The 12667-nt window shown below is 38.5% G+C and overlaps 1 protein-coding gene and 1 non-coding gene across 2 annotated transcripts in view; both read left to right on the top strand.

The window, feature by feature from the left end:
- Ubap2 (ubiquitin associated protein 2) overlaps positions 1 to 12667 on the top strand; it is a 128229-nt gene that overhangs the window by 81862 nt on the left and 33700 nt on the right. The window contains exons 10-13 of the mRNA XM_023716084.1: positions 388 to 453; positions 3538 to 3590; positions 9607 to 9674; positions 11296 to 11482. Coding sequence (XP_023571852.1) covers positions 388 to 453; positions 3538 to 3590; positions 9607 to 9674; positions 11296 to 11482 — 374 coding nt within the window. The remainder of the gene's footprint in view (positions 1 to 387; positions 454 to 3537; positions 3591 to 9606; positions 9675 to 11295; positions 11483 to 12667) is intronic.
- Positions 11613 to 11693, top strand: LOC111816995. The gene has a single exon (XR_002821294.1). It is a non-coding gene; the product is annotated as a small nucleolar RNA SNORD121A (small nucleolar RNA).

Raw genomic sequence — 12667 nt, forward strand, 5'->3', positions numbered from 1 at the left:
CACTACACAGATAAGACTCATAGTGATCCTCCTGCTTTCAACCTCCCAAGTGCTGGGATTACAGGCACCTGCCACCACGCCCAGTCTCAGTCTCCATCTCAGCACGCCCTAAGGGGTGGGGCCGGCTTCACACTGCCAGGGATTAAGCCCCAACCGCTGAGCTCTGCCAAAGCAGGCGCTTTAGTCTGCTGAGCTATTAGGCTGGCCCTGTCTATGGAATTTTCCATTGAATACTTTTAGAACTTGTTTGACCATAGAAATTGAAAGCACAGATAGAAGTTTACTGTACTGCACTTTGACACTTTCTCTTTTATGTGCTAGTCAGTTGCTTTTATTACTTTCATTGTTTCAGTATGTTAAAGTTTTCCATTTTATATTTATCTACAGAACTGGCAACACATGCTCACAACATAACCCAAAATCTGCCAAACAAAAGTTCTTATGAGCTGAAAGGTATGAAATGTTTCTTTTAAATATTTACTTAGCAGGGATGGTGAGGTAGCTCAGTGGACTAAGTGCCTGCGTAGGCAAGTGTAGGGACTGGGGTTGGATCCCAGCACCACTTGATGCATTGGCTCCATCCCAGGGCACACTGAGCCAGCCACTGAGTCTGGGTATGGTGGTGCACACCTGTAATTCCAGTGCTGGAAGGCTGAAAACAGGAGGCTCACTATTAGTCCTAGCTGTGTAGTGAGACCCTGTACAAAATACATTAAAAAAATAAAAAAATAAATAAATAACAGCCAGGTGTGGTGGTTTGTGCCTGTAATTTCAGCACTCTGGAGCCTGAGGTAGGAAGATTGCTGCAAATTCGAGGCCACTGTGGACTACACAGTGAGACATTGTCTCAAAAAAGAAAAGCAAAAGCAAAAAAAAAAAAGACTTTTACAGGCCTGGGACCTTTAACAGTGTGAGATGATTTTTGAGCTATGTGAATCCTTAGTTTTGATCCTCAGCACCACAAAAAACAAAACAAAATTTAAAAAGAATCTTGTAAAATGTCCTTTCTCTCTGTTCTTTCTCCTTTCTCTTCATCTTTTTTTTCTTCCTACCTTCCTCCCACCCCACTTCTCTCCTCTCTTGCTGTCCCTCTCTCCCTGATGCTGGGGATTGACCCCAGGGCTGCTTTTTTTTTTTTTTTTCTTTGAGACAGTGTTGTACCAGGTCCCTTAGTGGCCTGGGTCCAGGTGTGGTGGTGCGTGTGTTGTAGTGCCAACACTCTGGGAGGTGGAAGGATCACAAGTTGAAGGTCAGTCTGGGCAGTTTAGCAATATAGCAAGAATTTACCTCAAAAAAGGGCTGGGAATATGGGTCAATGCAAAGGCTTTAGACTCAATCCTTAGAACTGCAAATAAAAGATTAAAGTTTTTATATTAGTGTTTAAAGTTTCTATATTAGTGTTTCATGTTGTGAAACAATGGGAGTAAAATGTAAGTGGATGATTTACCTCAGATTCGTTTAGGTTCTTGCAATAGTATGTGTTCTGAGAGGCTTGCGAAGGGCCAAAAGACCAAAGCATCCACTCTTGATTTCCTACTGCACATAGTTGCATTTTGTATTTTTCATTTAAACTGTCACTTTTTATTTTTATTTTTTATTTTTTTGCTGTCTTTTTTGAGACAGCATCTTACTGTGCAGTTCAGGCTAGTGTTGAGCTCATTTTTGTAGCTCAGGTTGGTCTCGAACTTGAAACCATCCTCCTGCCTCAGCCTCCTGAGTGCTAGGATTACAGTGCCACCATGCCTGGCTTTATGACTTTCTTTAAACCTTTAAGAAATTTTAGCTGGGCATGGGAGGATCATTACAAGTTCAAGGCCAGCCTGAACTATATAGTGAGAATCTGTCTCAAAAATCAAGTTTTCTTTTTTTAAAATGTATGTATTTAGTACAGGGTCTCACTATGCAGCTCGGACTCGTAGTGATTCTTGTGTTTCACCCTCCTCAGCACTGGTATTACAGGCCTGTGCCACCAGGCCCAGTCACAGTGGCCAGCACCACATGTAGTACCAGGGATCAAAAGCAGTACCAGTGATTGAACCAGGGTCCTTGCACTTGCCAGGCAGGTGTTTAGACCGTTGAGCTATCTCCCCTGCCATATCTCAAAAAACAAAGAGACCTCTGTCTCAAAAATTTAAAAATCTATAGTGTGCGTGCATGTGTGTGTGTGTGTGCATGTATATGTGAAAGGGGTAGTGTACAAAGGGCTTGGGCTTGGTCTCCAGCACTGCAAAAAAGAAAAACAAGAAAATATTTATTTTTTGGTTTTTGATATATGGTCTTGCAATGTAGTTCAGTGTGGCCTCTCATTTGGCAGTGATCCGCCTGCTTCAGCCTCATGAGCACTGGGATTATGTGTGTGCCCCAGCATGCTTGCTTTTTAAAATGTCTTTACTTGAATGTTGGGCTCTAACTTGCGGTTCTTCTGGCACAGACATACTCCCAAGTGCTAGGATTATAGGAGAGTGCCACCCCACTGAGCTAACAGATGAGGTTTCTAAGTGATAATTGTAGGTTTCTCCATACTAGAAAGTGTTTTTGGTTTCGAATCATTTCCATTTTATATTCATAAAGCAGCACAGTTGTAACATTTTATAGGGAACCGTGCTTCACAGAAGCATGAATTCTCTGATTGTTTGCTGTAAGCAGTCCTTGGTTCTGGTCTGTTAAAGGCATTCATTGATATTCCTGGGAAACAGCAGTGATTTAATTTATTAGGAGATTGTTTGTTAGGTTATTTGCATAATTCTATGGAACTTATGGTTGTCTACTTTCGTTTTCTTTATCCTCTCAGAGTTGTTTCCCCTTTTCCCTTTCCTTTCCCCCCATGGAAGCTTTTGATAACAAATGAGATTTTGTATATCAGATGCTTAACTCCTTTCTTCCAATGAAGGACCTGAAAACTTACACAGTTCCATTCTCTGGGATGGTTATAATTAATATCCTGGTCAATCCTGAAAAGCAGTGTCTCTGAGTGTGTGATTCCAGGGTGCTTTAATTTAAAGGACTTGTAGTTACACACGATCTGTAAGAACTGTTCAGATTATTTCACAATATTTTCTTCAACACAGCTAAGTGTGGTGTGGATGATGAATGAAATGAATTTTATTTGCATACATAAGTGCTGTTCCTCTGGATGTATAGTAGGACATATGGTGTGAGGAGGAAGAGTAATGTTAATTGTGTTGGAGACCTAGGGGCAAGCCACTAGTTGCTTCTCTAGATTTGATAATTAAGTACTCCACTTGAAAAAAAGTTATGGAGCAGATTTCTCTTAATATTGTTCCAGTTTAAATAATGCATAGTATAAGGGATTAGCCCATTGTTAGCTGTTTATTTGTAGTGTGTCTATATTTTAATTGCTTGAATATTAACTTTGAGGTAAAATCAGATTGACACATTGATTGGCCCTTATAACTATTAAGCTGCATTTTAAAAACATCCTGTGTATTTTGTTATTGCATACAAAATAATATATAATCTTTAGGAATAAGAAGATACTTGGTTTTCTCCTAATTTTGATTATGGTTTTTTCAACAGGTGCCTGGAAAAATTCTGTGGAAGAGTGGACAACAGATGACTGGACTGAAGATGTAAGTATTTGGTGTCAAGTTGGATCCATTAATGCTTTTGGGGCCACCTATGCTTGGGAGAAATCCTGAGACATTTTCTCCTATCTTTCCTAGCCAGGTTCTATCCTGTTTGCCTCAGACTTAGATAAAGCTGTAAGTGTATTCTCTAACTCCCTTTCATTTTATTTTGTCTTTTATTAAATTCAGAAGTTTCTAAAGGCAAAAATGGCCTCATTGGGACTCTTAAGTGAAACACTGGAACAGGGTGCAGTGTAGGGCCTTGTTAAATCAGTAGTTGATTTAGTGCTTTTATTGTCTGTGTGGCTCTACTTGCATGTTAGTGTCTCAGGACATCTGAGTTTATACAGTATGTCAGTATTCTGAGATGTTTAGGGTTAATAAGAATTAAGGAGAGCCGGACTTGGTGACACATGCCTGTAGTCCTAGCACTTTGAAGGCTGAGGCAGGAGAATCATTGTGAGCTCATGATCAACCTGAGCAACAGAGTGAGCTCAAGGCCAGCTTGAACTATATGCCTCCAAAAGACAAAAAAGGAAAAAAAAGTTAAGGAACCCTTGAATATCGTTTTTATTAGTTTTCCATTTTTTTTTTTTTAAATTAGGACATTGTCTAGCTTTTCCAAGCCCACTCTCTTAATATTGCAAATATTAAAAAGTATAGTTTTCATCAGATACAAAAGTTACATTTCTTGTTATAAAGGTCTTGTTTTATCTTGGTCTTAACCATCCAGCAGAAAAGTATAAAAGTGAGGTATATGAAGTAAAGCCATATTAATAGCTGAGCTATAAAGGGCTCAAGTCAACAACTTCTGTGGATAACCCACTACTGTTGTGGACTACTGGACTGTTGGATTGTTTTGCTGAATTCAAGCACCTATAGTATTTAGATGCCAATGGAATACCCATTTCTGACAGGACTAAACAAAAAAAGGCGATACAAAGGAAGGACCATTTTGTGTCTGTATATGCAGAATAGTTAGGATAGTTGTACAGCTACTTTCGCTTAATTCAATGAGAAGAAAGATTTGTATTAATAGTGTTTGGACAGGATGTTCTGTCTGCATCTTGTACTGTGGATAACCACTAAGAAGATAACAATGTACAAGGTATTAATTACTGAAACTGTCCTATTAATCAGTTTTGAAACTGTCTCATTGATACTTATTTCTCAATAAAATAAATAAAATAAAAATAGTTTTCATTAATATCAAATAAGGTTTCAAAACATTTATTTTGATTTGTGTAAAATTTAGTTAAAAATATACACAAATCTCAAAATAATTACCTGAGTAGAAGAATCCAGGTAGAAGGATGTATACTTTAAAACTCGTGGGAGGGCCAGCCAAATAGCTCAGTGGATTAAAGTTCCTGCAAGCAGGCGCAGGGCCTGGGGTTCCATCCAGGTCTGCCATTCCAGCCCTGTCCCCAGCATTTGCTGAGGCAGCAATTGAGACTGGATGTGGTGGCATGCGCCTGTAATCCCAGCACTTGGGAGGCTGTAAACAGGTGGATCACTAGTAATAAGACCCAGAACACCCTGTAGACCCTTCCCTAAAATACAAAAAAATAAAGTTTTTTTACCTAGAAAAAAGAGAACAGAGGAAAAAATAGAAACAAAGTCTTTGTAAATAAGGAGACAAGCTGGGCATGGTGGTGTACACCTATGATCCCAGTACTCTGGAGGCTGAGGCAGGAGGATTGTTATGAGTTTGAGACCAGCCTGCGCTACAAAGTGAGCTCAAGGCCAGCCTGAACTGTATAGTGAGACCCTGTCTCAAGAAACCTAAAATGAAATGAAATGAGGAAAAGAGGGGTTGAAGGCAGGGAAGGTGGTTGGGGAAAAAGAATCAAGATGCAATGTACAGATACAAAAATTCCCTTATGATGAATGTGGTCATTATATCTATACAAATAAAATTAATTTTAAAAATAATATAAAAACTATAAACATTTGTGTGCAGGTGTCTTTACAGATTGATTTTTTTCTTTTTTTTTCATTTATCTTGTATGCATACCTTTAGGTATTGCTGGATCAATGCATTGTAAGTTATGGTGTTAGAAATTGCTATAAGACTCCATGTTTTTTTTCTGGTTCCCCGGCCATCTTGGTGGCTGCTCCTGGTTGAGGGCCGTCCGCACCTAAGACAGGAAGATGGTGGCTGCAAAAAAGACGAAAAAAATCTCTGGAGTCCATCAACTGTAGGCTCCAGCTTGTTATGAAAAGTGGAAAATACGTGCTGGGGTACAAGCAGACGCTGAAGATGATCAGACAGGGCAAAGCGAAATTGGTCATCCTTGCCAACCAACTGCCCAGCCTTGAGGAAATCTGAAATAGAGTACTATGCTATGTTGGCCAAAACTGGTGTCCACCACTACAGCGGCAATACTATTGAACTGGGCACAGCATGTGGAAAATACTACAGAGTATGCACACTGGCAATCATTGATCCAGGTGATTCTGATATCATTAGAAGCATGCCAGAACAGACTGGTGAAAAATAAACCAAGCAGAATTTTTCATGAATAAAACATGCCATAGCTTGAAAAAAAAAAAAAAAAGACTCCATGTTTTTTTTTGAGGCACTGCCAGATTTTTCCAAGCAGCTGTGCCTTTCAGAGTTTCACCAGCAGTGTGCAAGAGCTCCATTTCCTTCACATCCTTACTGTTATAGTTTCTTTTTTTCTTTTAAAATCTAGCCATGAGTGTGGAATAGCACCTCTTGTATTGACTGCATTTTACATAATAATGTTAGGCTAATAATGTTAGGCTTCCTTACATCTGCTTATTATTTATCTTTCTTAGGGATATATCTATTGATCTTTTTGCTTTTTCAAACATTGAGTTGTATTTTTATTATTGAATTAGAAATATTTTTAGATATTCTAGATATGCCTTGAGATATGTTAATTTGGAAATATTTTATTGTGTTCTACAACTTGTCTCCATTTTCTTAGTTTAGAAGCAGAAGTTTTAATTCTAGTAAAGTCAGTTTTATTAAAATTGTTTTGCATCTAAAATTCTAGAAAATGCATTGTAAGCTATGGTGTTAGAAAGCTTGGCAGTTTCAGGTGTGGTATGGCATACCTGTAATCCTAGCATTTTGCAAGGCTGAGACAGAAGAATCAAAAATTCAAGCCCAGCTTGATGATCTTAGTGTGTTAGTAAAACACTATCTCAGAATTTTTTTTAAAAGCCAGGGGTGTAGCTTAATGTAAAGGCCCTGAACTCAAACCCCAGTACCAAAAAAGAAAAGCAAAAGAAAGCATGGAGTTTGTGATTGCCTGCAGATGCAAGGAGGTAATGAGAGTGAGGAGTGTAGGGACAAGAGGAAACTTTTTTTTGTGGTATGGGGAAAGAGGAAACTTTTGAGGAATGTAAATGTTTGTTATCTTGATTATGGTGATTGGTTTTGTGGGCATCATTCATATGCCAAAACTCATTTTTTAATGTTTGGTGTATCTCTTACAATTCTGAAATTAATTTTTCTTTAAAAAAAGAAACCCATGGGCTGGTGAGATAACTCAGTGGACTAAGCGCCTGCTTAGGCAAGTGCAGAGACTGGGGTTTGATTCCCCAGTACCACATGCCACACTGGCCCCACCCATGGGCACCCTGAGCTGGCCACTGAGAGACCAGGCATGGTGGCACATGTCTGTAATCACAGCACTCGGGAGGCTGAAAAAAGGAGGATCACTATGAGTCTGAGCTCTGTAGTGAGACCCTGTAACAACCAAATTCGTTTAAAAAAAAGAAAGAAAAAGAAAATAAGGAAAACTGTGAGCTAATAAAGTAAAATGTAAGTTAAGCAAATTAAAAAAAAATACTGTATCTTTGGTTAAGAAATCATCAGTTATTTTACTTTTTCAAACTTCGCTACTCTTTCTTGGATGCTTTTATAATATTGACTTGTTTGTATTTATATTTTGTTTAATAAACAATAGAGTAATGATAAATAAATAAATGATAGAGGGAGCGGCCGGGGAGATAGCTCAGTGGAATAAGTGCTTGTCTGGCAAGCATAAGGTCCTGAGTTTGATCCCTGGTACCATCAGTCAATAAATAAAGGGCTGGCCAAATAGCTCAGTGGATTAAAATACCTGCAAGCAGGCGCAGGGGCTGGGAGTTTGATCCCCAAGCCTGTTGTGCTGGCCCCGCCCCTGGGGCATGCTGAGATGAGTGTGGTGGCACGTGCCTATAATCCCAGCTCTTGGGAGGCTGTAAACAGGCGGATCACTTCAAGTCTGATCTAGTAGTGAGACCCTAAACACTCTGTAGACCCTTTCCTATAATACAAAAAAATTAAATTAAATTAAAAATAGAGTAATGAGAATGGGATTTGAAGCTAGTTTGACTTCCATCTCACTATGTCATTTCCCTTTTTTCTTGGTTTTGTTTTCTTTTTGTAGTGCTAGAGATTAAACCTTGTGTATGCATACATGGCAAGAACTCTACCCCTGAACCACATCTTCAGCTCTCTCATTTTTTCTTACCATTTCCTTGAAGTGAAGTCCTTTATAAGGCTTATTGGTTGAAGATTACCTTTACCTGAAGAAAATTACTTGTCATGGTCCCTTGTTTATTTAATTTCCTTGAACCACTTACCAGTCCAATTATTTAAATACAGTACTACCAAAAAGTTCATATTTTTTGTTATTTTTATAAGATAGTATAACGTTATAAAAATGACAACTTTTATAAAAAAATTGACTGCTGCAAGGAAGGCCAACATTTTGGCTCTAGCCTTCCAAGGTCAATTAAGACTCAGGACATATGAGAACTTGTACTATAATGTCATGTAACTTGGTAGTGTCCCAAATTTTCTGATTAAGGAGATTATGAGGCCAAAAAGGAAAGTGATCGATGATGTAGAGTGTGCCTAAGGAGAGTCACATGGAGAGAAAATATTCTCTCAGGCTTTCACAGAGAGCACATTGGCCAAACAATGGCCATGACTCATCCACATGGCTGACACTGACAAAGGATCTACAATCTGAGGTACAGGATCTCAGGATAAATCCTGAGGGGATTTGACTGACCTTATCAGACCCAAAAGCTACAACTCTTGTTGCATAGGTCCTGCTTTACCTTGGTCTTAACCATCCAGCAGAAAAGTATAAAAATGAAGTATAAGAAGTAAAGCCATGCTGTTACGTTGAGCTGTAGGGTACTCAGGTCAACAATTTCTGACATTGTCAGTCAAGCGGAAGACCCAATACTATTATGGACTACTGGACTCTTTTAGAATATTTTGCTGAGTTAGCACACCTATAATATTCAAATAACGGAACTTAACCAAAAAAAGGGCATACAGGTGAATGTCCATTTTGTATCTGTGTATTCAAAATGGTTAGGATAGATATAGTTACATTCTCTTAATGAATAGAGGGATTTGTTCTAATGGTGTTTGTAAATAGGATATCAAGTCCGCATCTTGTACAGCAGTTAACCACTAGGAAGAATGCATGCAATGTGTTAATTATTGAAACTGTCCTACCAATTTGGTTTGAAACTGTCTCATTGCTATTTGTTTATCAATAAAATTATGGGGAAAAAAAATTGACTGTCTGAAATGACATCTGCCTGATCCATGCTCAGGGTAGTCAGTATATCTGAGGATGCTCAGCTAAACTGTTAAGTGATTAAAACAGCCATTAGGTCAGTGTTGGGAATCCATTATTGCATGTGGCAGCCAGCTGTTTTCTTCCTTCTTTCCTGTCTGGAGACAGGGTCTTGCTGTGTAGTGGCTGGCCTGGACTCACTGTGTGGCATCTAAGCTGGGCTCAACTCTTGGTGGTACCCCTGCCTCAGCCTCCCAAATGCTGGGATTACAGATGTGCGCCACCATGCCCAGCTCTAGCCTGCTGCTATCATTGAAGGCTCTAAAAGGTTCACCACCACTGCTTTAGTTGAGAAAAGGCCAGTGGCTAAAAATTAGCAGAGATATTCAGTATTTGCTTGTCTTAATATTGTACAGAATAAGATTCAAACAGTATTTTTTTTCAAACTTATCCTACAGCTTTCTGAAACAAAAGTCTTTACTGCCTCATCAGTTGCAGCAGAGAATGATGTCATACCTAGGCAAAGGTAAACACTTGGGCCATCTTTTTTTTTAAGCATACTTGAAACCTTTGCATTTAGGACACCTGTTTTCATTTTTGGGTCAATTCTATTTTTTCTCTTTTTATCTAAAAAAAGATACCTGGTGAACTAAGCTCTAATTACTTCTTAATTGGTTGTATCCACTGATGAGTTAAAATAATAGCGATTGTCAGCTGTGGCAAAGATTATGTTAAACCTGTTACATGGTTCTGTTTTTATAAATCTGTTGCTTTTTGATGGAATATTTCATTGCATCCTTTGCTTTCTTCATATAATAGTATTTATTTGGATCTTCTCCAATCCCATCTTAGATGAGAAGTCTTTAGTTTAATCTTCTAGATTATAGAAAAGGAAAGGGTAATAATGTTCTTACAATTTATACTGAACTGAATTTCTGAAGGGCTTTAGAATCACTGTGAAAACTGTAAATAAACACTGTTGTGAATGACTTCAAAATGCCATAACCTGGAATGATAAAAACCTGTTTGAAAAGTTCAACTGTATGCATTATGAGAATTGTGAGAATTCGTTCTAGGAAAATAAAGAGGATTAGCAGTTATATCTCAAAACACATTGTTTTGTGAATTGCTCAGAATTTCTTGTATAGTGCAAATGTTTCTCCTTCCCCCATACCCTTTCTTTTTTTGTCTGCCCTATTTGTTTTTCCTTAAAGGTACCACTGACCCTCCATTCTTGGTCGTTGGGTCAGGTAGTGCAGTAAACGCCTAGGTTTTCTTTATTTGTTCTGTTTGTTTGAGACAGAGTCTTGCCTAGTCCAAGCTGGACTAGAATTCACAGTATACCTCAGGCTGGCCTCAAAATCTACAGCTGCCCTATCTAAGCTTCTCCCCCTCCCCATGCTGGGATTACAGGGGTGGGCCACCATGCTGGGTGGCTCATTACTTTTTCACTCATTGATTTTCTAGCGTCATTTTCATTTTTGTACAAAACTTCAGAAAATTAAGCGTCCAGGTTTTCCTATTAATCATCATATCATTTCTGTGAATATTTGCCAGTACACTTTGTTTCTCTTTTTCTTGAAAGTCATACTTTCAACTCCGACTTGAGAACCTTTAAAACTCCATGTTAAAGTTGGGTGTAGCCTTAAAAAAATATGCTCAAGTTTTTTAGGAAGTCAAGGGCAGAATATTATAGGTTGTGTCTAGCTATCCCTCCAGAGTCCCATAGAGTCATAGGAGTTGAGCTACTGAGAGATGGTTAAATCTAGTTTATGAGTCATAGTTCAATGCTGAGATTAAGGATGCTGTTGCTGTACCACCACCTCCTTCCTGACCTCCAACAAACTGTGAGCTAAATAAACCTTTCTCCCTTAAAAAAAAAAAAAAAGTTGGGTGTAGTGGTATAAGTCTGTAATCCCAGCATTTGGGAGACTGAGGCAGGAAAATTGCCGGAAGACTAGACTAAACTCTACAGAGTGAGACCTTGTCTCAGAAAACCAAAAGCAGTCAGTCAATCTTCATGTTCAAAGGTTCTGCTTACTTAGACAATTTCTAGTTTAAATTTATATTAATTCTCTTCTTAAGTTTGTATGTCAGCAAGATTTACTTATGACTTATTTTTTCCATTTGCATTTTTGTTTGCTTAGCATTGACCTAGTATCCTTGCTCCGGAAGCCTGTTCCTCCAGGTCAAGTGTCAGAAGTTGGCTCCTTTGAAACTTCCCAACAGCAGAGCTTTGGCCAAGCCCTTGTCTTCACAAATTCTCAACACAACAGTCCAATGGCACCAGGGCCTGTCAGCTCCTCTGCTGCCACCTGTTCTCCTCAACACCTGGTAACAACTAGCTTTCTCTTCCTGTGGGGTTTTAAGGCATAAATTCATCAGTAATGATGGTGCAGAAGATGACATACGCCTTACAGTTATTTTCTCATAAATAACATTAACATCTCTAGGGTAGGTCTGAGTCCAGAAAACAATGATGTGATAATTTCCAAGCACATATCTGATAGTTCTGTGTGGAATTCAACTACTGAGTTTCCTGGATGAAGATGAAAATATTTGTTTATTATAATTGAATCATTTTAAGCTAATAATCAGATTGAAAGCATTCTTACTATTAGTTGTTTTTTTTTTTTTTTACTATTAGTAATATTTTTCTTGGATTTTGTTTTGAAGTTTCTCTATATTTAAAATGTTCATCTTAGCTGGGTGTGGTGGTACACACTTATAATCCTAGTGCTTGGGAGGCAGAAGCATGAGGATTGCTGTGAGGCCATCTTGGCCTCATCTGTGAAAGCCTGTCTTTTAAAAAAAAAGTTAATTGTGGGATTTGTGGTATGGGGACTTGAACCCCAAGTCTCACACATGCTGACCTAAATCCTCAGCCCCTTAATTTTTGAAACAAGGCCTACATTTCCCAGGATTGCCTTGAACTTGAGATTTTCCTACTTGGTCTTTCAAGTGTCTGGGATTTCTCGTGCATACCACCATGACCACCCCTGAATTTTGATTGCACCAGTCATTTTCACTCTGGCATTCTATTTCCCACTGGTACAGTGTAATGCTATTCTTGCTGACTTGCTTGAATCATGCCTTCGTCACTGAGTTCATAGGTAGAGCTTGGGTTTTTACAGGCATTCTGCTATGTTGTTTTATCTTGTGTCAACACCTTGAGACACCAGATAAGAATTGTTTGTATAGTATTATATGAAAGCAGTGGTTCCTAACCTTATTGCAATTAATAACTTTTAGGTAAAATATATATAACAACTTCTCTGAAAATAATGACAATAACAGTAAAATTGTGTCTGCACAAGTTGGAATATATCTGTAAGGTTGGGATTTGGGCAGTGCACATTGTGGATATGTGTACCATACACATGTCCATATTAGTACATACATTTTTAAGGTCTTTCTTATTGCCGTAGTGAGGTGGTATTGAGAGGTCTTATACTGTTATGTAGGGTAAGGCAGCATTACCCTAGTGACCTAGTCTTTTTTTTTTTTTTTTTTTTTTTA

The sequence above is a fragment of the Octodon degus genome, unplaced genomic scaffold (genome assembly GCF_000260255.1).
Source record: "Octodon degus isolate 3935 unplaced genomic scaffold, OctDeg1.0 scaffold00045, whole genome shotgun sequence".
In the NCBI taxonomy this organism is placed as follows: domain Eukaryota; kingdom Metazoa; phylum Chordata; class Mammalia; order Rodentia; family Octodontidae; genus Octodon; species Octodon degus.